This window comes from Neolamprologus multifasciatus, chromosome 9 (assembly GCF_963576455.1).
Source record: "Neolamprologus multifasciatus chromosome 9, fNeoMul1.2, whole genome shotgun sequence".
Classification (NCBI taxonomy): Eukaryota; Metazoa; Chordata; class Actinopteri; order Cichliformes; family Cichlidae; genus Neolamprologus; species Neolamprologus multifasciatus.
This window is the reverse complement of record NC_140447.1, coordinates 3,645,040-3,671,039: the sequence shown is the minus strand read 5'-3', so window position 1 is coordinate 3,671,039 and position 26,000 is coordinate 3,645,040. Positions and strand designations below refer to the sequence as shown.

Here is a 26,000-nt window from a genome sequence, read left to right as displayed (position 1 = left end):
CAAGAAGTGAAAAGCAAAGAAAGACCACACCATGGTGCATGTTTAAACAAGGAAATTTTGCTGGTCAAAATTTTTTATTTAACAAATAAACCACATTTTTTTTAACCCCAAAAATGCACGTTAGAAGCAACACAACGGCGGCCCAATATCAGACAGGACACCGCTCTGTAGAGTGAGCAATCATAATGAAGCAGTTGGTTTTATTGTGTGGATTCAAGCTGCTCTTCATATTTTTGGCCACCAGATGTCACCAGAGAGGACTGTGTTGAAAAGCTTCGAGTAATGAACCGTTTTTCAATACAAGCTTCAGAAAGCTTCATTTGGCCATCACTAATAGTTTGTTTCGCTCCTCTGAGTTCACTACTTTACTCGCTGTGGATGTAAAAGCAGCTCTGCCTGTGCAAACACCTCTTCTTATGCGGTAGACTCCCTTTTCCCCTTCTTCCTGTCCTGCTGTGACTTGTTACTGTGCGGTCACGTGACTCATCTGCAGGCACAGAGCTGCAGAGAGTGAGAAAGAGGAGTAACATATGATTATTAGTGCTAGTAGGACGGAGATTAAGAGTAGAATACAACACAAAATGAAGGAAAGGTGGCAAAAGCAATGGAGGGAAGAGAGGAAAGGGCGATGGTTTTACAAAATCCAAAGGAAAGTGGGAGACATGAGAAGTACAGGAAGAAACAGGAGAGAGTAGACGGTTATATCTCGACTTAGATTGGGACACACTGGTTTTAATAGCACATTACTTTTAATAGGAAAACACTGTACAGGGGAGTGTGACTGCAGTAGGGAACAGGAAATAATACAACATGTTTTATTGCATTGTCAGAAGTATGATATTGAAAGAAGACAATTAATCCGAAAGCTGGACGATATGAGAGTAAAACCGGACTTGATTTATTTATTTTGCACAAAAAAAAGTTACTTTTCCAGCTATCCAAAAACATGCAGCTCAACTGGAAACTCAAAGTCACCCACTGAAAACTGACTTAGTTTGAAAATAAAAGAGACCATTTAAAGATTCAACCAATGCTAATTTTTGAATCTAAAATCTTTTGAAATTCCCATCACAGAACTGATGTAACTAAACAGAGATCCTAGTGTCAAATCCCTGCAGGGCCCAAATGCTCTGATTCATTGTCATTGCTCTCTTGTTCTAATGAGCAGAGCTCGAGATCTTAAATGAAAGAACTTTTTTTTACAGAAAGTCTCACTCAGCAAACTGTCGTCTGTAGGGATGCTATCTTTACGTGTTCAGCACACTGAGGAGTGACAAAGAACCATCCTAAAAAATCAGCTTTCATATCTGTGTAGATGGAAATTATTGGAGGACAACTGGGTTATGGAACTACTGTGCTCCTTTGTGTCAAATCTATCCAGTAAAACATCCATGTAGAAGTTGATTAGATTTCCTGGAGACCTGTTCAGTCCTTTACCATCAACTAGACATGTTTTGGATAAAATCAAAAATTAGCATTGGTTAAATCTTTAAAGGATCTCTTTTATTTTCAAACTAAGTCAGCTTTTCACTTCAGTTTCCAGTTGAGGTGCATGTTTTTGGATAGCTGAAAAAGTACCCACAGAAAACTGAGAAATATAAGGAGAACATGCAAACTGCTCACAGGAAGAGGCTGAGTGGCTCATTCCTCCTGTCAGGCCTGAGCCACTATGCTGCCCATTTTACAACCCTGCAAACAAACGAGCTGAAAGTTGAACTCTACAGCTTGTTGTGGTCCCCTCTGGCTTTAGGCGCTGACATGCCTTCCAGCTGTTCTCCAGCATTTTCATTTACATCCATAAAATATCTCCACACATTGCTCCTCTTTCTCTCTGTCTTAGTGATGTGTCGGTCGCGAACGAAATGGCTCTTAGAGCCCTATCTTTGATGTGAACGACGCGAGCCGGCTACTTATTGGGAGCCGTGTTTTGTTTGTTTTTTCTTTCTCTCACGAGCCTTGTGCTTTGCGCTGGGCAGAGGGGGGAGGGGCGGTAGTTACAGTCGCAGTAGCACAGGAACAGAGCGGGAGGGAGAGAGAGAGAGAGCCAGGGACAACAACGTCACATTAGAAAGGTATAGTAATCATCCACAACTATTTTCAGTTGCAGATGATAAAGGATTCAGAAAGTTTATTCATGCAGGTCCATATGACAGAAAATATGCATGTTCTTTTGTTTTCATATTTTAATTTATATTTAATTGTGTTGTGGTTTGCAGTGTTTTGTGTTGTTTCACTTTAAATTTCTTTAAAAGGAAAAAGCTGAAAATTTAAATAGTTAAAAGTTGAAATGTAAATATTTGTTTTTTGTATTATATGATTTATTTATTACATTTTATGTGGAGTGAATAAATAAAAGTATATTTACGGTGGCGCCTAGAGACAAAGCACGTACAAACTTCAAAACACTTACAAAAGACAACAGAAGTGCTCCAGGATGCTAGGGGGCAGTGTTGAGCTTTTGTTACATAGTGGCTACACAAGCCAGGAAGTACCAACGACCGGATTTGGTGTGTGGTAGTAACAGGTAAATGAACATATTTTTTTAAATTATTTGAATATATATGAGTGCTTGTCTATAAATACACAAACAATACACACATGGTTTCAATTGTGTAATTTAAGTAATCTAGTAGCTCTGCTTTGCAAGTTCAGTTAACGCTAGAAATGTGTTTTGGGGTTTGTACGTGCTTTGTCTCTTGGGGCCACCACATATATTTATATATAAACATATATAAATAAAACTACTTGTTTTTACATTAGTAATTACTTTTCTGCATAATTTTATATTATTGTTAATAATAAATTAATTAAGGCAACGAAACAACCTGAAGATCATGTTCGGATCCGAAAGAGTCGATTCTTTTTAGTGAGTCGAGCCGAAAGAGCCGGTTCTCTAAAAAGAGCCAGAAATCCCAGCACTACTCTCTCTGCAGCAAAAATGCATTTTCTGTGTGCAGCCGAGTCACGTGACCTCACAGTAACAAATCCCAGCAGGGCAGGAAAAGGGGGGCGGGGCAAAGTGCGTCTGCCGCATGAGAAGAGTTGTTCACACAGACAGAGCTGCTTTTTCATCCACAGCGAGTAAAGAAGTGAATCTACAGGAGAGAAACAAACCAAAGCATCGATCAAAAATCACTACCAACGTCTGGATCGATATCTGCATCGATCTGCCCACCCTTGTCTCCTGGATCGTAGCTGAGATCAGCGTGAACCACGTGGGTCTCTGCTCCCTGATCTGTTTCCTGTGTTTGGAAAGAGTTCCAGCTTCACCACGGAGTTTCTCTCGGTTTGTGGGCTCATCTAAAGGTAAGCACCGAGCTAACTTTACTGTGAGTTCAGTTCGTGCTGAGTTTAGCTCCTGAATGAGGTCTTCTGCTGCTCTCCTCGGTGTCTGTTTAGTTTATTGTGAACACGTTGAGAGAAGAGTGAGAGAGTGTTTGGAGAAAAACACCAACTAATCATTAGCTCAGCATGCTGGGAGAAGTTGGAGCAGAAAAGTCTTTTCACTGATAAAAGCTCATTGATCAATGACCATGAGTACCTTTCACGAACAGTTTGGGGAATGGCTGCAATCACAGCATTTGTCAAATAGCTGGTTGTTGATCAATGGTCATGAGAATTTGCATATTAATGATGAAGGAACTGACCTCCCAGCCCATTGTTCCTTCAGTGGTGCTAGTTTCAGTCATTATGTAAATGTAGTGTTTATAAGGTTGGAGTCAGCTGAGACTGAAGAAGTCACCTGGATGAGTGATGAAAATTTCTCCCACTGAAAACTTCCAGATGAACAGAATCAAACTTTGGGGGATGGTGGAGTTTGGAGAGAGGCATCATGGGGGCTGGACAGACTTGTGAAGTGGTGATCAGGTATGGGCCCCTGTTATTATGAATGGTGGGGGGCTGAAGCAGTTGAAAGTGTGGGGTGGGGGATGTCGTGGTTCTTTTGATTTGGAAGGAAAAGTAAGCGCAGACAGAGTCCCAGGGAGTGTCCAAAAAGTGATTTATTAAACACACACGGATTATACAGTGTGGGAGCCAGTCTCTCCGCTCATCTCCAAAACAGAAAGCTTTATAGTCTTTATGACGTCAGAACAATTCCTGGACATGATCATATCAGAACAACAACAAGCCTTCCCGGACTCGAAACCAGATGTTTTCTATATATGGGCATGAAACAGAACAACTGTGTAAGACGAGTGTTCTGTTGTGTAAGATTGTTGGACCAGGCCACCAAAAGTTGAGTGTCCTTATTTGACTTACACTGAATCTAGAATGTGGTAATTGATACATGATAATAAGGATGATAACCGAATAATGATAATGATAGGTGATAGACTAATGAAGTAATGATGAAATAATGATTGTGCATGTGAATAATAACATAGTGACCGAAAAATAACATTCCTTTACGTGACAAATTTACAAACACAGAAAGTGGCAGTTAAAAGTTAAATCGGCAGGCCACAGCTCCCGCAACCTCGGATGTTGCTGTCATCTTTCTGCTCCTGTAAAAGAAACACACATAAATTCATCCACCCTTTCGTCCTGTCTAGGTGGAGGTTAACTTTGAGTCGTGGTCAAGTCTTATCAGCTTTTGTCAGCTTTTACCAGTCAGTCAGTTTGTTTTATTTCCACTCATTCATCCATTCATTCTTTCTTTGCTGATAGTGGAAACCATCGTCGCATTTGATCTCCACGCTCAGCAAAATGACGTCATTTCAAAAAGAAAAAGAAGAACTTTAGATCGGATTACCTCGCTGAATCCTCTTTAGGCCGGGACTCTCATTTTCTAATTGTCCCAAATAAGTGGCTTTCTCCAGAGCCCATTTTAATGTGGAGAAACTCACTTGCAACAATCTCCTGGACGACGTGTAGCGCTTTTAATTCCCAACGTGCAGATCTGCTTAAAGAAAAGAAATTCACAAACAAACTCAGTGCACTGTTCAAAATAAAAATAAAAATAAAAATAAAATGAAAAAGTAAAAGATAAAACTGAAAACAAAAGTAAATAAAAATACAGAAGCCCGGTCTTAGGACTTGTCACTCTTATAAGTGAAAAAATACCAACTCTAAACTTGGTGCAATGGTAAAACTTTCCCCATACTTCAGACACAAAAACAAAACAAAACAAAACCAAAAATCTGCTAGTTTCACTCATTTAAACTCTGGGTGCAGGATTCTGTTCACAAAATAATACTAATTCAATCTATGTATCAGTTCTCAACCCACTCAATAAACCAGACAGGATGCTGGTAACAGTATTACCTTCTTAAAATTGTGTTTGATCCTAGTGAGCTGATCGCGTGTGTGTGTGTGTGCGCGCGTGTGTGTATGTTAGTCGGGTTAATACATTTTCCATTTCTATGTATCCTTTTATGTACCTCCCCCCTTTTTTCTGAAACAAAAACACTCCGTTCACTCCTTAGTTTGTTTCAGAAACATCCAAATGAAAAACTCTGTCATAGTCAGGCACAGCTAAACCCCAATGTTTGCAGGTTACCATCGGCAACCACACTGTGTTGTTAACCCCATCTACAAATGCCCTCATTTAATGTGTTACACTTCATGTATGATTTTATGTTATGTCTAGTGCATATCATGTGAAGGTGTGGTGTTGTCTCTTCATTTTTCTAACAGTACTCTTGCATACCTCAGTGCTTGTCTTCCTCCCCCTTTTGTGGTGGTCTGGACACTGTGTCAATCCTCCACTTCCAGGCAGTCGTTTGTCTCCCCGGATTCCTTAACCCAATTTAATTCCCCAAACTACAACAGCAGCCTCAGTCATCACGTGCTCCTTTTCTCTCCGCTCTTTTCTCCCACTTTTCAGTCCAATAGCAGTCAGTTCTCTTCAGCTTTGTCCCGTGTATCTCTTTGTCCAACTGTCTCTCTCATTGCCATCTTGCTCCAAACATGACAAATGTCAAACTCAGACAGTCTTCTCAAAAGTCCATCACACACAGTGAGGTTGCAGCTTGCTGGAAACGCATCTCCATCCATCCAATCTAGATGGTGGGTCTTCTCTTTCTGATGTCGTTTGCCCACAGCGCTGCTGGACCTCTCTGCTCAGAACTCTGGTATTGTCTCTTGGACTTCTGTCCATTGTTGATGTTCATGCTCATGCTTCTGGAAGTGCACTCTGTGTCTTCAGGGAGAGATTAGCTTCCTTGGAGTTTGCTTGTCCAGGATGAGAACGGGAAACTGCAAAACAATTCAGCCAAAAATTCTGGCTGGGTGTTTCCATTTTTATTTCTAATGATTTTAACCTATAATTTTCTTCCGACTGCTGCCCATGGAGAATTGATCCAGGTCCGTTCCCCACCTGTAAACGACAGACTGAGAGACTTTCATTACTCATTGTGACTGCAGATGTTTTCATGTGAATTTCCTAAAACAACACATCTCTACTTATTTTGTTTTGACTACTGACTTCAAACCCCAAATGTGAATTTTTAGTTGTTCCTAACCGCGAACACAAAAAATCTTCTTGATGTTTTTATTAATTATTTTCGTCCACAACACTCCAAATTATGTTTTCATTTTGTGTCCAGCAGGGGAAGAAGGTGACCTCTAGCATCACTGCTTCCCCAGTTGGAGACAATTTCTCACTCACACTTCCACACTTTTATTTTCTTTGTTTATTTTAGTCCCTTTTCTTTCTTTTTATATTTTCACACGCACACATTAACCTGTTTACTCACTCATACAGTCAGCCATCAAATTCTCCATTCATCCTTGAGTACTTGATCACCTTTAAAGTCACTGTTAATTTTGTCAATTTATTTATCTTTACCTTAACACTAATTCACTCACTAAGATTTCTTGACTCTTATTATTTCACAGAAAATCAACTGAACTACTTCTCCTTCTTTTGTCATCCAGGAATTCACACACACATGCACAGGCTGGTCACTCAGCCCCCACCTTTTTCTTTCACAGAGACACACACATTTTACTCCTCGTTCAGTCCGCCTGTGAACCCGCCCCTCAAGGCTGGCTCACACTCACTTCCTGCTTGTCGCAGTACCGTTCAAACTCTCTGTGAGACACGTCTTTCTCTGCTTATTCTGGACAACGTCCTAGACGGCACACAGAGCGGGTGCCATCCATTCTTGTGCACCTCGCAAATTTTCAAACTGCGCCACAGACTCGATACCGCAGTTTCTCTTCCTCTAAAAAATATAAAACCAAACCCCCCAATTGACGTCACAGTTTGATTTCTACACACCACAAACATACACTATTTGTTTAATCCTCATACACTCAGCTTCTGTATCAAATCACTTTCACAGCAGTTATAATCAATAGAAGCAATTTACACAGCAGATTTACACTTTATTTTATATACATTTTATATACACAGGCCTGTATCAACATGAGAAACGACGCCAGATGCCAAGACAAATTATTCACCAGTTCCTTATCACTTCTGTATCGGTACACCTAATTAAACAGATAGAGGAAAACATTTTTTTTCCCTTTAATACTCGATAGGCACATGCGCTGCCCCCCTTTGTCTCTTTCTCCTCACACTCACACACACACACTGCAGGGTTCACCAAGCCCCCTCCTTTGCAGCTGCTTGAGACAGAGAGGCAGAGACGCTTTTCTTTTTTTTTTTCCACCACACACAACAGCAAGCCTATACATGCAAGCTTTTAAACAATATGAGCGCTTCTACACCGGTATTTACACACTATTTACATACACGGGCCCGTATAGATGCCAGTATTCCTAAGTTTTTGACTAATTTGAAAGCTCTAAGCCCAGGCTTCACCTTGGTCCACAGAACCAGCCTTGATGATCAATAACCCCGCGTCGGGAACGCCCTCACCGGCCACGGTCAGATTTCTAAGCCCTAATTAATTTAAAACCGCTCCCCGCAAGTTAACAGGTCGCTCCACGTCTTGCGTCAAGGGATCAACCTCACGCGTTCAGCTTTACTTAAAGCTCACTGTCACCCACGTTAATAGTCACGGCCGGGTCTCACCCTTCAGCCAAACAGCACAGTAAAAGGTAATCCTTGATTACCTGACCTTTAACGGGTGTCCGAAGTCCCGCGGGAGGCCACCCGAGCTACCTGGACGCCACCAGTGATGAATCGCACGTCTGCGATCACCTGTCGCCGCTACACGCTGGACACTGCGCTCTACGGAGTCTCACCCCGGTCTAGGTTAATTTATACACTGTTTAAAAGCGTCCCTGGGGACTCTCAGCCCCTCAGTTTTCATTTACCTGACGCCCGAAACCGCGTTTCTACCACCCAATGCGTCCGAATTCCCTAATCTTAGAGAGTGCTTGGCATCTAACTCCACACTCTCACTTAACTCTCACTCTCACAAACCAAGCCTCTTAGCTTTATCACCACAAAAAACCTCACAAAAAACACAGAAAACCCCCTAAAATAAACAACAATAACTTTTGAGAGAATTTTATCAAACTTTTACCACTAATTATCCTAATTAAATAAAATCACTACGGACAGAACCCAGCAGAAGGCCCAGAGTGAACATTCAATTTAGTTTTAACTTCCCATTTAGTACCTTTGGATAAAAATTATTCAACAGGTGGTACTGACCTTTTATACCGCGGTTTTTTGTCACCCAGTGGGTCCCCCCCAGGTACCCCCCGTCTTTTGGCACTCCCCAGGAGCTCCGCTCCCCCGCAGCGCGTCTTCCTTCCCCCCAAACCGGGTTGTTCGGCACCAAAATGTCGTGGTTCTTTTGATTTGGAAGGAAAAGTAAGCGCAGACAGAGTCCCAGGGAGTGTCCAAAAAGTGATTTATTAAACACACACGGATTATACAGTGTGGGAGCCAGTCTCTCCGCTCATCTCCAAAACAGAAAGCTTTATAGTCTTTATGACGTCAGAACAATTCCTGGACATGATCATATCAGAACAACAACAAGCCTTCCCGGACTCGAAACCAGATGTTTTCTATATATGGGCATGAAACAGAACAACTGTGTAAGACGAGTGTTCTGTTGTGTAAGATTGTTGGACCAGGCCACCAAAAGTTGAGTGTCCTTATTTGACTTACACTGAATCTAGAATGTGGTAATTGATACATGATAATAAGGATGATAACCGAATAATGATAATGATAGGTGATAGACTAATGAAGTAATGATGAAATAATGATTGTGCATGTGAATAATAACATAGTGACCGAAAAATAACATTCCTTTACGTGACAAATTTACAAACACAGAAAGTGGCAGTTAAAAGTTAAATCGGCAGGCCACAGCTCCCGCAACCTCGGATGTTGCTGTCATCTTTCTGCTCCTGTAAAAGAAACACACATAAATTCATCCACCCTTTCGTCCTGTCTAGGTGGAGGTTAACTTTGAGTCGTGGTCAAGTCTTATCAGCTTTTGTCAGCTTTTACCAGTCAGTCAGTTTGTTTTATTTCCACTCATTCATCCATTCATTCTTTCTTTGCTGATAGTGGAAACCATCGTCGCATTTGATCTCCACGCTCAGCAAAATGACGTCATTTCAAAAAGAAAAAGAAGAACTTTAGATCGGATTACCTCGCTGAATCCTCTTTAGGCCGGGACTCTCATTTTCTAATTGTCCCAAATAAGTGGCTTTCTCCAGAGCCCATTTTAATGTGGAGAAACTCACTTGCAACAATCTCCTGGACGACGTGTAGCGCTTTTAATTCCCAACGTGCAGATCTGCTTAAAGAAAAGAAATTCACAAACAAACTCAGTGCACTGTTCAAAATAAAAATAAAAATAAAAATAAAATGAAAAAGTAAAAGATAAAACTGAAAAACAAAAGTAAATAAAAATACAGAAGCCCGGTCTTAGGACTTGTCACTCTTATAAGTGAAAAAATACCAACTCTAAACTTGGTGCAATGGTAAAACTTTCCCCATACTTCAGACACAAAAACAAAACAAAACAAAACCAAAAATCTGCTAGTTTCACTCATTTAAACTCTGGGTGCAGGATTCTGTTCACAAAATAATACTAATTCAATCTATGTATCAGTTCTCAACCCACTCAATAAACCAGACAGGATGCTGGTAACAGTATTACCTTCTTAAAATTGTGTTTGATCCTAGTGAGCTGATCGCGTGTGTGTGTGTGTGCGCGCGTGTGTGTATGTTAGTCGGGTTAATACATTTTCCATTTCTATGTATCCTTTTATGTACCTCCCCCCTTTTTTCTGAAACAAAAACACTCCGTTCACTCCTTAGTTTGTTTCAGAAACATCCAAATGAAAAACTCTGTCATAGTCAGGCACAGCTAAACCCCAATGTTTGCAGGTTACCATCGGCAACCACACTGTGTTGTTAACCCCATCTACAAATGCCCTCATTTAATGTGTTACACTTCATGTATGATTTTATGTTATGTCTAGTGCATATCATGTGAAGGTGTGGTGTTGTCTCTTCATTTTTCTAACAGTACTCTTGCATACCTCAGTGCTTGTCTTCCTCCCCCTTTTGTGGTGGTCTGGACACTGTGTCAATCCTCCACTTCCAGGCAGTCGTTTGTCTCCCCGGATTCCTTAACCCAATTTAATTCCCCAAACTACAACAGCAGCCTCAGTCATCACGTGCTCCTTTTCTCTCCGCTCTTTTCTCCCACTTTTCAGTCCAATAGCAGTCAGTTCTCTTCAGCTTTGTCCCGTGTATCTCTTTGTCCAACTGTCTCTCTCATTGCCATCTTGCTCCAAACATGACAAATGTCAAACTCAGACAGTCTTCTCAAAAGTCCATCACACACAGTGAGGTTGCAGCTTGCTGGAAACGCATCTCCATCCATCCAATCTAGATGGTGGGTCTTCTCTTTCTGATGTCGTTTGCCCACAGCGCTGCTGGACCTCTCTGCTCAGAACTCTGGTATTGTCTCTTGGACTTCTGTCCATTGTTGATGTTCATGCTCATGCTTCTGGAAGTGCACTCTGTGTCTTCAGGGAGAGATTAGCTTCCTTGGAGTTTGCTTGTCCAGGATGAGAACGGGAAACTGCAAAACAATTCAGCCAAAAATTCTGGCTGGGTGTTTCCATTTTTATTTCTAATGATTTTAACCTATAATTTTCTTCCGACTGCTGCCCATGGAGAATTGATCCAGGTCCGTTCCCCACCTGTAAACGACAGACTGAGAGACTTTCATTACTCATTGTGACTGCAGATGTTTTCATGTGAATTTCCTAAAACAACACATCTCTACTTATTTTGTTTTGACTACTGACTTCAAACCCCAAATGTGAATTTTTAGTTGTTCCTAACCGCGAACACAAAAAATCTTCTTGATGTTTTTATTAATTATTTTCGTCCACAACACTCCAAATTATGTTTTCATTTTGTGTCCAGCAGGGGAAGAAGGTGACCTCTAGCATCACTGCTTCCCCAGTTGGAGACAATTTCTCACTCACACTTCCACACTTTTATTTTCTTTGTTTATTTTAGTCCCTTTTCTTTCTTTTTATATTTTCACACGCACACATTAACCTGTTTACTCACTCATACAGTCAGCCATCAAATTCTCCATTCATCCTTGAGTACTTGATCACCTTTAAAGTCACTGTTAATTTTGTCAATTTATTTATCTTTACCTTAACACTAATTCACTCACTAAGATTTCTTGACTCTTATTATTTCACAGAAAATCAACTGAACTACTTCTCCTTCTTTTGTCATCCAGGAATTCACACACACATGCACAGGCTGGTCACTCAGCCCCCACCTTTTTCTTTCACAGAGACACACACATTTTACTCCTCGTTCAGTCCGCCTGTGAACCCGCCCCTCAAGGCTGGCTCACACTCACTTCCTGCTTGTCGCAGTACCGTTCAAACTCTCTGTGAGACACGTCTTTCTCTGCTTATTCTGGACAACGTCCTAGACGGCACACAGAGCGGGTGCCATCCATTCTTGTGCACCTCGCAAATTTTCAAACTGCGCCACAGACTCGATACCGCAGTTTCTCTTCCTCTAAAAAATATAAAACCAAACCCCCCAATTGACGTCACAGTTTGATTTCTACACACCACAAACATACACTATTTGTTTAATCCTCATACACTCAGCTTCTGTATCAAATCACTTTCACAGCAGTTATAATCAATAGAAGCAATTTACACAGCAGATTTACACTTTATTTTATATACATTTTATATACACAGGCCTGTATCAACATGAGAAACGACGCCAGATGCCAAGACAAATTATTCACCAGTTCCTTATCACTTCTGTATCGGTACACCTAATTAAACAGATAGAGGAAAACATTTTTTTTCCCTTTAATACTCGATAGGCACATGCGCTGCCCCCCTTTGTCTCTTTCTCCTCACACTCACACACACACACTGCAGGGTTCACCAAGCCCCCTCCTTTGCAGCTGCTTGAGACAGAGAGGCAGAGACGCTTTTCTTTTTTTTTTTCCACCACACACAACAGCAAGCCTATACATGCAAGCTTTTAAACAATATGAGCGCTTCTACACCGGTATTTACACACTATTTACATACACGGGCCCGTATAGATGCCAGTATTCCTAAGTTTTTGACTAATTTGAAAGCTCTAAGCCCAGGCTTCACCTTGGTCCACAGAACCAGCCTTGATGATCAATAACCCCGCGTCGGGAACGCCCTCACCGGCCACGGTCAGATTTCTAAGCCCTAATTAATTTAAAACCGCTCCCCGCAAGTTAACAGGTCGCTCCACGTCTTGCGTCAAGGGATCAACCTCACGCGTTCAGCTTTACTTAAAGCTCACTGTCACCCACGTTAATAGTCACGGCCGGGTCTCACCCTTCAGCCAAACAGCACAGTAAAAGGTAATCCTTGATTACCTGACCTTTAACGGGTGTCCGAAGTCCCGCGGGAGGCCACCCGAGCTACCTGGACGCCACCAGTGATGAATCGCACGTCTGCGATCACCTGTCGCCGCTACACGCTGGACACTGCGCTCTACGGAGTCTCACCCCGGTCTAGGTTAATTTATACACTGTTTAAAAGCGTCCCTGGGGACTCTCAGCCCCTCAGTTTTCATTTACCTGACGCCCGAAACCGCGTTTCTACCACCCAATGCGTCCGAATTCCCTAATCTTAGAGAGTGCTTGGCATCTAACTCCACACTCTCACTTAACTCTCACTCTCACAAACCAAGCCTCTTAGCTTTATCACCACAAAAAACCTCACAAAAAACACAGAAAACCCCCTAAAATAAACAACAATAACTTTTGAGAGAATTTTATCAAACTTTTACCACTAATTATCCTAATTAAATAAAATCACTACGGACAGAACCCAGCAGAAGGCCCAGAGTGAACATTCAATTTAGTTTTAACTTCCCATTTAGTACCTTTGGATAAAAATTATTCAACAGGTGGTACTGACCTTTTATACCGCGGTTTTTTGTCACCCAGTGGGTCCCCCCCAGGTACCCCCCGTCTTTTGGCACTCCCCAGGAGCTCCGCTCCCCGCAGCGCGTCTTCCTTCCCCCCAAACCGGGTTGTTCGGCACCAAAATGTCGTGGTTCTTTTGATTTGGAAGGAAAAGTAAGCGCAGACAGAGTCCCAGGGAGTGTCCAAAAAGTGATTTATTAAACACACACGGATTATACAGTGTGGGAGCCAGTCTCTCCGCTCATCTCCAAAACAGAAAGCTTTATAGTCTTTATGACGTCAGAACAATTCCTGGACATGATCATATCAGAACAACAACAAGCCTTCCCGGACTCGAAACCAGATGTTTTCTATATATGGGCATGAAACAGAACAACTGTGTAAGACGAGTGTTCTGTTGTGTAAGATTGTTGGACCAGGCCACCAAAAGTTGAGTGTCCTTATTTGACTTACACTGAATCTAGAATGTGGTAATTGATACATGATAATAAGGATGATAACCGAATAATGATAATGATAGGTGATAGACTAATGAAGTAATGATGAAATAATGATTGTGCATGTGAATAATAACATAGTGACCGAAAAATAACATTCCTTTACGTGACAGGGAGTAACAGGTCTGTCCCTGTTTGTGGAAACCACAGGAGGAGCTGTTCAGGCTGTTGCTGGGTGTGAATTGTTGATGGAGTCTTTAAACTTGTAGTTGCTGTTTTCCAGACTGAAGCAGAGTCGTTAGCTGAAAACTGGTTTTAGAGGTTCATTCAGGACACCTTCTCAGGCTCTTACAGCCTTACCTGTATCATAACAAAGTGTATAAACCCCAATCCACCTTTAACATGGTCCTTCTCCCAAACCTTCAAATAGGACTTTCTGGCCCTGTCATAGTAAAGGGCTGCTTACAATATTAGAGCCAATGTCACAAAGTTCCTCCTGAAGTATAAGTGAGTGAGAGTTTCCTGACTTTGCAGCACAACACGTCTCACAAGATTTCTACAACCAATCAGAGTGAAATTTGTACTTTGTGTTGTCAGATGAACATATGAGACACTTTGACTCTTCAGTGCAGTGTGGAGTCTAACAAAGATCTGTTTTGTGTCCCAGCTGATCAGCAGGAGGAGAAGAGTCTGACGGAGCAGCAGAGGAACATTTTCAGCCATCTGGACTCAGCTGAGTCACTACAGAGGAAACAATGAGCTCAACACAGAAGGTGAGGAAAATATCACAGTTTCACCAAATAATCAGTCACGTCTAAAACTCTCATCCTCCCAACCTGTTATATGACTGTGTCGTATATTATTATATACTATGGATTTTTGCTCTATTGTGTTTACAAACATCAAGAAGTCACAAGCAAATGGAGACCACACCATAGCAGATATTTCAATAAAGGTGTATTAATCAAATTTATTAATTAATTAATGTAGTTTAAAGCCAGACGTTAAAGTAAGTGTGTGTGTGTGTATGTGTGTGTATGTGTGTGTGTGTGTATATATATCTCTCTCGTTTGGCTCTCAGCGGAGGCGGTCGCATTTTTCTCCTCTCCTCCTTACCCTTATCTTCCCTGCTTAGCCTCTCTGTCCTTGTCTGTCTCATGTGCATTACTTTTTCCCTGGAACAGTCTCTCACTGTCGTTCTCTAAAACCTAAAAGAGAATTATGGATTTGATCAACTGGTCTCTGAATGCTATTGACACCCTCTTCTCAACGAGAAGTCTGGGCTCGGGAGAGCCGAGTGCCCCGGAGGGACTTTCCCTGCCGGTTACACGACGGACGGGTGGCAGAAATGGAGGATCATGTGCCTGGCGGGACTGTCGATCGAGGACGCTGAAGACGTTTACCTATTTGGAACCATGATAACGGGGTTCTTGCTGATCGGAGCTGGCACGGCCCTGACTTATCGGAGAAATAACAGAGCGGAACCGGCTGTTCAAACCCCCCCAAAGCTGCCCGCTGGAATCGAAGCGACGGGACGAGTCGCGACCTCTCACAACGAACGCAGCATGGTTAACACCTTGGAGACGCTTACGGCTTCTGTGAAGGCTCAAAACAACACCATTGAGCGTATGGTGGGATACATCAGAGAGGGCCCTGCCCAAAATGAGAATCTTGAGCGAAAGCTGGATCACATCACAGAACGGATCACTGCAGTTGTGAGGTCTCAGAATCAAAAGAATGACAACACCACGGATCAGAAGTTTGATACCATCATGGGGAGGCTCGCGGCTCTCCAACGGGAGATAGAGAGACCAGTATCAGAGTGTTAAAGATCAGCTTTGAAAATTCTCAATAAATCAACAAATTCGGGATCAAATGCAGACACCACCACGGCGCCAGCTGCACAGGCCCAAGGCTGAAGCCGGACAAACACTCCCTGATAACGACTGTGTGATGACTATTCTCCCCATCCCAGCAAGGCCACCTGGATTGGCTGGAGGACTGTTTACTTAGCCTGATAGGGCGAAGGACACTGTCTCAGCTGAACTATGGACACGCACACACACACACGTACACTGATAAGCACTCACTCATCTCCCCTTCACTTTCCAACGCCTTCGATGCTTGTTACCTCCTGGGAACACGAGGCGGGTCTGGGCCCGCGCTGGCGAGTCGGCGCAGTGGCAGGATGTCTGCTGTGTTGCCTGGGATTACTCCTCATCCCCTACCCATCCCTGTGGCTTGTTATGTCTTCATAATGTTGTGCTGTGAACATTCATGTGCTTTTTTTGTGCAGAGGAGTTTTTTTGTTTCCTGTTCTCGTGCTGTCCTACCATGGAAGCACAGCATGAGTAGGGGTCTCTTTTTTTCCTCTTGTACCTTCCCATTGTGTGTACGTTTCAGTGTTTTTTTCCGTAACTGCCGATCTCCGACTTGTAACCCCCATGTAATGTCTGTAAGGTCGGGGTGGGGGGGTGAGGGGGGGTCTCATTTTACTGCAGGGCAACCTGTATGTGACAAATAAATTCTGAATCTGAATCTGAATATGTGTGTGTATATGATCCTGTGCTAATCTCACTGAACAGGTGTACGGGCACTTTGCAGGCCAAATGTCTCTCACCTTTGCCCTAGAAACAAGTTGAATATTTATCTTTGTCTGTAAGCGTGTTTGACCCTCAAAAGACTGAATGCCATCTCTCATGAGCATATTTGCAAGTATAACTACTTATTTAATAAAAGCTTTGCACAAAGTACCGCTAATAAAAGCCCGGTTAGAATAATGTGTTTCCCACAACTCACTGTCTCTGTCACTGCAGGACCAACGTGGAGCGAGAAGTCAGTGCTCTCAGGAGGCCGACAAACCTCACAGAAGAAAGGGAGAGAAAAAATACAGCTGTGATGAGTGTCGGAAGGATTTTACTCTGAAGGCTAATCTAAAACGTCATCAGGTCATCCACACTGGAGAGAGACCATTCAGCTGTGGAGACTGTGGAAAGTCTTTTACCCAGTCTGGAAAATTAAAAACACACCAACTCATCCACATTGGAGAGAGACCGTTCAGCTGTGACGAGTGTGGAAAGTCTTTTACCCACTCTGGACACTTAAAAACACACCAACTCATCCACACTGGAGAGAGACCATTCAGCTGTGACGAGTGTGGAAAGTCTTTTACCCACTCTGGACACTTAAAAACACACCAACTCATCCACACTGGAGAGAGACCATTCAGCTGTGACGAGTGTGGAAAGTCTTTTACCCACTCTGGAAACTTAAAAACACACCAACTGATCCACAGTGGAGAGAGACCGCTCAGCTGTGGAGACTGTGGAAAGTCTTTTACCCACTCTGGAAGCTTAAAAACACACCAACTCATCCACACTGGAGAGAGACCATTCAGCTGTGACGAGTGTGGAAAGTCTTTTACCCACTCTGGACACTTAAAAACACACCAACTCATCCACACTGGAGAGAGACCATTCAGCTGTGACGAGTGTGGAAAGTCTTTTACCCACTCTGGAAACTTAAAAACACACCAACTGATCCACAGTGGAGAGAGACCGTTCAGCTGTGACGAGTGTGGAAAGTCTTTTACCCACTCTGGAAACTTAAAAACACACCAACTGATCCACAGTGGAGAGAGACCGTTCAGCTGTGACGAGTGTGGAAAGTCTTTTAGGCAGTCTGGAAACTTAAAAAAACACCAACTCATCCACAGTGGAGTTAAAGCGTACAACTGTGATCAGTGTGGCAGAGCTTTTACTCACAGTAACAGCTTACAGAGTCATCTAGTTACCCACTCTGGAATTAAAGCATACAGCTGTGACATTTGTGGAAAAACTTTCAGCCAGATAGGGAACCGAAATACACACCTACGCATTCACACCAGACATGATGTGTACAGCTGTGATCAGTGTGGCAAACTATGTTCAACAGGCACACAGTTACAACGACACATGTTTACCCACTCTGAGGAGAGACCTTATAAATGTGACCTGTGTGAGAAGACTTTTAAATCTCCACGTTACCTGAAAGCACACCAACAGATCCACACCAGAAATACTCTACAAGTGGAGTTACTGTGAGGTAAGTGTTTATATTTTTATCTTGTCAGCCCGACTGTTGGAAACAACTCTGCTCATCAAATTGTGTTAGCATGTTAGCAATTTTACTGCATGGAAAGGCAGCTCTGAATGATTATTCAGACTCTAATCACAGGTTTTTAGTGATAGTGTTTGAGAATTGTATTACTCTTATTGTAGCATTAAACTAGTATTAATTTAATGTTTTTACTCTTATCGTCTTTATAGCACATTAAATTGAGCTGAGTGTGATAATGTAAACAGTAAAATGTAATTGGACTTTGGCAGAGATGCTCTTTATTTCAGGATTTATGTTCAGGATGAAAATGTTGAAGGACTGACTTACACTGTGTTTGTGTCTTTGTTTAGAAGCAGAGCGACACAGATGGATCCAGTTCTCAACCCTGTCATCGCTGTGGGAAAGACTTTTTTTGTGACCTTTGTGGAAAAACTTTCAGTCATCAAAAGACCCTAAAAATACATCAACGTAGACACACTGGAGACAAAATGAACTACTGCAAAGAATGTGGGAGAGGCTTCCCCACAACAAGTATCTTAAAAAAACATGAACGTATTCACAGTGGCGTTAAAACACATCTCTGAGATCAGTGTGACAAGAGTTTCAGGAATTTCACTTCATACTCCAAACACAAACGATCCCACGTTACTAATAAACTCTTTCACTGTTACTAATGTGCCAAAATATTCACCTCATTGTCTGCTCTGTGCAAACATCAGCGTGATCACTCCCATCTCTGAATCTGCAGAGACAGAAAGATCCTCTTCTGGTTTCAGGGTCAGACTCAAAACCCTTGAGATCAGGCTCCACAGAGTTCACAGTGAATCTCCTGTAAAGATCTGATGAGGCAACTATGAATGTGCCTCTTGTTACATTTTAAGCTTTCTAAACTGTTCTACTGTAGTGTTCGTGTTGAGCGGTTAGCTTTGTTCCAGCAGTTGAATCAAAAACATCTGTTTCCTCTGATTATGTTTTTATTGAATGTATTTTGATTCATGTGTTCTGAAGATGTTTTTGTTGGATGTTTTTTTTTGTCAGGTTGTTTGTGTTATGAAATCCTTCAACAGTTAAACCAGAATTTGAAATGTTAAATAAAGAAATAGTTTAATGACAAAGAGATTGATCCATGATGTCATTTCCTGTATATCAAACCAAAAACTGACGTGACAAATGTTCTCAGTGACACAGATGGAGGTTTATCAGAGGAGACTTGGCTGTTCTGACACTGAACAGGGTTCCCGCAGCTTACTGAAAATTCTGACCTGAAATTTATGAAAAAATAAGATCTTTAAAATATTTTATATTTTAACAAAGTTGCTGTAGGTATTAAAAATTCTGATTTGTGTTTAAGATATAAAAAGATTAATTTTGGAAAATGATCATTTAAAGTTGTGGTTTGATTTGCTCAGTTTATCAGAGTTTCCTTTGTTGGCACTGCCTCTCTTCAGAAGTTGTTGGTCTATATTGACATTTTTCGGCTGGACGTCCATGATGTGAATCTTATTTCACCACATCCCAAAGGTGCTCTATTGGACTGAGACTCAGGTAGGCTGTGGTCTGTAAATGATGTCAGTTGGTACTAAGGGACCCAAATTGTGCCAACCAAACATCTCCACGCTATTACACCAGCAGCAGGATGGATCCATGCTTTATGTTGTTTAAGACAAACTCTGCCCCTAAAATCTGAAAGTTGCAGAGATTGAAAAATGTTGCCTGGACTGATTGGTCTCAATCTTTTCTTGTCCATTTTTCTTGATCTCGAATGTAAAGTAACCCACCCATCACGTTAACCGCACTCTAGAACTTGTTTTAACATATGACATAGAAACTGAACATTTAACACTGTTTTCTGTAAACCCTCTCTGGTCTGATCATTTGATAATAACATTTAAATTTACAATAATGGAATGAAGCCAGATAACACACATATAAAAACCTGGGTGACCTCTAACTTTCTGCTGCTGATTATACTTGGCCTACAATACCTAGAAATATGGTATCTAACCAGATACTTGCTCTGGATGGCATTACCTTGCCTCCAGTAACACCTTGGAGTAATATTTGACCAGGACATTAAACAAATATTTAGGGCTGTGTGATGGACCGAGTTGAAAAAGAAGGAGGAGTCACAAGAATTATTAGAAAAATAAGGTTTTCCTTCATTTAACCCAAAAATTATAATTTCTAAAGTAATTAATGTTGAGCTCATAAAAACGGCCAAAGAAACAAAACTGAACTCAGGCAAAGAACTGCAAACTTAACAAACATAACTGACCTAAACATGAAATGGCACAGAAGGGTAAATATAATGTCTGATCAGACCACTATGACACACGAGGAGTAACTAAACAAAACACAATCGTAAACAACAAACAATGCAGTATAGTCTGGTTTGTTAATAAACTAAACACCAAAAAAGGAATTCAAAACCACTAAACCCTAAACTCAAACATTAAGTACAAATACTTTGCTTTAAATTAAAGAAAACACCCTTCACCAGGAAGTGGTGGTACAGTCCAATTATCGCTCTTTGTATTTAAGGGCTTTAAACCCAGGCCACCACCTTTTGTCTGGCAACTCCCCAGATCAATGTTAGTCAAAAATCCAACTAAGTAATGAAATGGTATGAATACATAAGTAAACTAAATGTGCGTGCTTACAAATAGAACTAAAGCATCCAAACCAATCAGTAGTGATGGCCAAATGAAGCTTTCTGAAGCTTGTATTGAAAAACAGTTCATTACTCTAAGCTTTTCAACACAGTCCTCTCTGGTGACATCTGGTGGCCAAAAATAAGAAGAGCAGCTTGAATCCACAAAAGAAAACCAACTGCTTCATAATGATTGCCCACTACAGAGTGGAATTCTGAGTGATATTGGGCCACTGTTGTGTTGCTTTGAACGTTTATTTTTGGGGGGTTAAAAAAATGTGTTTTGTTTGTGTAATAAACAATTTTAACCAGTAAACTCTCCTTGTTTAAATATGCACCTTGCTGTGGTCTTTCTTTGCTTGTGACTTCGTTACATGTAATATACATATAATAATGTACAACACATTATGGAGTATACTTCTGCTGTGAGGTCCTGCTTCCATTACTTATGCAATTAATCGCTAGACGGGTGTATTTATAAATAATATTATATTGGGGAAATTTTCCTATACATATTTTTGACCTGGGGGGAGACTGGATTGTGAACTGGAAAGGGAAAATGCTTATGAACTTGCAAATTAAAAACATGATGCATTTAAGGTAACCCTTTTTCATTTTTATTTAAGAAGAAAATTTGTTCCACTGTGCGATGGCCGAACCTGTTCCTTTTCGTGGAGATAATTTCTCCTGCATTAAGGAAAATCCCTTCATGTGGAACAGAAGAGGCTGGAGTGCAGAGAAACTGGTAGAGATGCAGTTATACAGTCTACCTGGGCCCCACAAACTATCAGCTAAAGAGAATAAATACATTAAATTGCTGCACATTTGGCAGACTAACATTTTAAGATTAATTACACAATAAAATATATATTTTTATAACATTAAATGTAACGAGTCAAACAGAAGTCTTTCTAAAGTTATTTAATGGTATTTATATTTTTGACATTTTACGTTTTTCTCGTTTCCAGATAAAATAAACACGCACAAAACAAAAGCAAACAGCCAGAATACAAAGCTGGAAAACCCACCCGAATGACCAAAATCTACTCAAAATACTCCCACACAACAGAACCTCCTCTCTTCCTCGCTGGCTCCATATCAGTGGTTGATGATCAGTGATCAGTGGTTTGCTATCTGTCACCATCAAAACACTCATCACAAATCCTGCGAATGACTCACTTCCTTATAAACCATTGAATCAGATACCAAAGCAGTCACGTTCTAAATGAAGCTTCGGACGTCACTGATCACGTGACTCTGGCCAAACGAATCAAGCTTTGACACAGAGCTTCTGAAGCAGTGTGTTGATTTTTTTGATACACGCACCGTCAGCTTCAAGGAAGCCATCACTACCAATCAGTAAACTTATTAGAAACTAAAGTGTGTGATTGTGTTCAAATGAAGGAATTAAAATACACAGTTACCGACTTTAGAGTGTGGCCATGGTTTTAGCCATCACAGGCTACTTTATTTCATATGTGCAATATCTCTAAACATCTCAAAATATCCTGTCAGAGTGACACTCAATAACTACTCCATGCATTTATTATTTCTAGACTGGACTACTGTAATTTGCTATTATCAGGATGTCCTAAAAACTCCCAGAGAAGCCTGCAGGTAATCCAAAATGCTGCAGCAAGAGTACTGACAGGGCTTAGTTGTTGTTTAAAAGTAGAGTGAGAGGCAGAGCCTTGAGTTTTCAGGTCCCTCTTCTGTGGAACCAGCTTCCAGTTGGGATTGGTGAGGCAGACACTATCTCTACTTTTAAGATTAGGCTTCAAACTTTCCCTTTTACTAAAACATATAGTTAGGGCTGGATCAGGTGACCCTGAATTCTCCCTTATTTATGCTGCAATGGGTGTAGGCTGCTGGGGGATTCCCATGATGCATTGAGTATTTCTTCCTCAGTCAGCTTTCTCACTCACTATGTGTTAATAGAGCTCTCTGCATTGAATCATACTTGTTATTAATCTCTGTCTGTCTTCCACAGCATGTCTTTTCTCCTGTTTCCCATCTCTCACCCCAACTGACTGTGGCAGATGCAAAATGACGGAAAACAGCCCACTGAATGAACAATGAGCTGTAAGATAAGTTTCTTCATCATTAATATGCAAATCATGACCATTGATCAACAGCCACACTGAAAAACTCCCTGAGCCTGGTTCTGCTGGAGGTTTCTTCCATGTTAAAGGGAGATTTTCCTTCCCATTGTCACCAAAGGGATTGTTGGGTTTTGTATGTATTATTGCAGGGCAGGGGGTCCACTACCTCCATGATACAATCTGGAGCCACTAATCCTAAGGGTACGTCTTTCACCATCTTACAATGCTGGGATTGCAGCCATTCCCCAACTCTCTGTGAGGGGTACTCATGGAATTTGATCAGTGGCTGTTGATCAATGGTCATGATTTGCATATTAATGATGAAGAAACTTATCTTACAGCTCATTGTTCATTCAGTGGGCTGTTTTTGTCATTGTGCAAATGTACTGTTTACTAGGTTTGGGAAACCTGCAGTCAGCTGAGATTGAAGAAGTCACTTGCAACACTGAAAACGCCACGTCCAGATGAACAGAATCAATTATTTTGGTACAAACAATTCACCACAAAAAGACTCAATATTCAGAAAAGCTTTAAACTGTGCTGTAAATATGTACTTATATGTAAATAAATATGTATGTTACTTTCGTAACGTACTGTGAGTGATGCTCGTCAGCACACAAACCCAGAGTTTCTCTACAGGAACACAGACAGTTATTCCCTGTACTGTAAAGACACATTCAGCATTGTGCAGTAAATCCAGATCATCCCAGTTAAATGATTACATGGATGTGATTGTGATCGTCAGAGCAGCACTGATCAGTGTCAGGTTATAATGTCCACAGTGTACACAAACACTAAGTTTGAGTGTGTGCAGTGAGAATTCAGTCAAAGCATTTAACTGGGGTGTGAAAAAATAAGCTGAACTCTACAGTTTGTGTGGTGCCCTGTGGCTTTAGGTGCTGACAAGCTTTCCTTCTGTTCTCCAGCATTTTCATTTACAGCCGTAAAATATCTCCATGTGTTGTTCCTCTTTCTCTCTCTCTCTTCAGTCCAAATGCGTTTTCCGTGTGCAGCCGAGTCACGTGACGGCACAGTATCAAATCCCAGCAGGGCAGAAGAAGGGGGCGGAGCAAAGTGAGTCTGCCGTGTAAGAAGAGGTGTTCGCACAGACAGAGCTGCTTCTTCATCCGCAGCGAGTAAAATAGTGAACTCAGAGAAGAGAAACAAACAAAGCATCGATCATAAACCACTACCAACGTCTGGATCGATATCTGCATCGATCTGCCCACCCTTGTCTCCTGGATCGTAGCTGCGATCAGCGTGAACCACGTGGGTCTCTGCTCCCTGATCTGTTTCCTTTGTTTGGAAAGAGTTCCAGCTTCATCACGGAGTTTCTCTCGGTTTGTAGGCTCATCTAAAGGTAAGCACCGAGCTAACTTCAACACTAGATTTACTAACCCTTTGCAAATTTGCAGAAATCCCTTGAACCCAACGCCTACTAAAATCGCTGACTTTTTTATTTCTGGTGCAAGTCCCGAGGTGTAATCACCCCTGCTAATAATTTTACAGGTCATATGCTCGATTCTCCTCCTGCTTTTGTGTGCGCAAACCACCCTTTGTCTTTGAGGCCTGGCACATTTGCTTTTGCACACTGTAACTTATGGTGGAGATGAAGCCAGCTAGTGATGGGATTTCCCGCTCTTTTTAGAGAACCGGCTCTTTCGGCTCGGCTCACTAAAAAAACCGGCTCTTTAGGTTGTTTTGTTGCTTTAATTAATTTATTATTAACAACAATATAAAATTATGCACAAAAAAATTCCTAATGTAAAAAAAGTGGTTTTATTATATATGTTTATATATCAAATATGCGGTGGCCCCTAGAGAAAAGCACGTACAAACTCCAAAAAAACACATACAAACTCTTTGTTAAAGTTACTTTAGTTACATTACTAATCACTAGTTACTTCTATCAAAAGTAACTCAGTTACTTCAAGTTAGTCGTTACTTTCAGAGTAACTATTACTAGGGAAAATAACTTTGGTTTTACTCAGAATTCTCTTGTTAATGTGTTGCTTCCGTAACCGGATATACCCAGCAAGATTGCCAGTCTTCTAGCTTGCTTACTTGCCACAAGTGCATTTTTGCCAGCTACCAATAGAAAGGAAAAAATAATGTGCACATTTCCACGAGAGAAATCCCACTCCTGGACCGTCGTTGACCATCGCATAATTCTAGCCTGCTTTTCGATTGTACTCAGAACTCGGAATTCTGCCATCTGAATAGGAAGATGTAGGTAACACCAAACTGCAGATGAGCTGCATACAGAGTGGACTGGGACAAAAAAATCGTCCCGGGCATTTTGACTAGAGACCGGCCCACCATTATAGGAAAAATTATAAAGCCTTTGAAAACAAACACTGTTGTGACAGTGATGTACACTTTCTGATGGTATATATGTATCAATCTATCAATTGTTTGTTGTAGACTCCGATAATAATTTTTTAAAGCTAGATATTTTAAATGAGAATAAGAAAGAAAAGTCTTTCTTTGTGCCCCCCTCTCCCTGTTAATGCCCTACCTGCCCCCTGGCTAAACTTTGCTAGATCCGCCCCGGCACAGTTACCAGCCGTCAGCTACGTAGAAAAAGATCCTGGTGTAGAAAGTAATATTAAATAACTTCTAACCAGTGGTTCCCTCTTTCTGGTGCAAAGTGGGCCAAAAACAAAACAAGAGAGAGACAAGAGAGACGGACTTACGACAGAAAAGCCGATCAGCTGATCATTAATCAGTTTCACGATTGAAGTAGCAGCAAGAAGAGGCAGTCGCTCCATTTATCGGTTGTTAAGCTTAACGTGGGAACGCTTTACAGACATTCAGAGATTAACTTACACACTTGCTTTACTTCTCTCTGAAATAACTTCATCTGAGATGAAATGCTGGTTTGGTAGCGAGGCTACAAATACATACTGCTGCTCTATCACGTTACGCATACTGCTCCTGACGTGCTACGGTTATGAGCCGAGTTAGTGCGTGTAGCAAGTTTTGTGAGGTGGTTTTTTTTATATTTAATGGGTCGGATTACATTTTTTATTTTTCGCCGATATCCCATCCAGTAATTTAGGTCAGTAGAGATGGACCGATCCGATACAAAACAACACAAAACACTGCAAACCACAACACAATTAAATATAAATTAAAATATGAAAGCAAAAAGAAGATGCACATTCTCTGTCATATGGGCCTGCATGAATAAACTTCTGTATCCTTTATCATCCTCTTTCTCTCCCTCCCCGCTCTGTTCCTGCTACTGAGAGTGTAAACTACCACCCCTCCCCCTCTTCCCATGCAAGCACAAGGCTCGCGTGCAGAGTGAAGCGGAAAAAAAGTGTGAGAGAGAGGGTGAGAGAAAGGG

General features: G+C 41.4%; 1 protein-coding gene and 1 long non-coding RNA gene across 3 annotated transcripts in view; one reads left to right on the top strand and one right to left on the bottom strand.

The window, feature by feature from the left end:
- Positions 1 to 26,000, bottom strand: part of LOC146510790 (uncharacterized) — a 360,605-nt gene that overhangs the window by 63,927 nt on the left and 270,678 nt on the right. The window lies entirely within an intron of this gene.
- LOC146510820 (uncharacterized) lies at positions 1,925 to 18,989 on the top strand. Of its 2 annotated transcripts, XM_085172696.1 has the most exons (4): positions 2,848 to 3,306; positions 14,466 to 14,571; positions 16,615 to 17,881; positions 18,247 to 18,989. In XM_085172696.1, exons 2-3 carry the CDS (start codon positions 14,554 to 14,556, stop codon positions 17,878 to 17,880), a joined length of 1,284 nt encoding a protein of 427 aa, XP_085028822.1. In that variant the 5' UTR covers positions 2,848 to 3,306; positions 14,466 to 14,553; the 3' UTR covers position 17,881; positions 18,247 to 18,989. The 2 variants fall into 2 exon arrangements, 1 of the variants encoding a protein (XP_085028822.1); XR_014876075.1 differs by lacking the exons at positions 16,615 to 17,881; positions 18,247 to 18,989 and adding an exon at positions 3,784 to 3,867 and having other exon boundaries at positions 1,925 to 3,306; positions 14,466 to 16,336.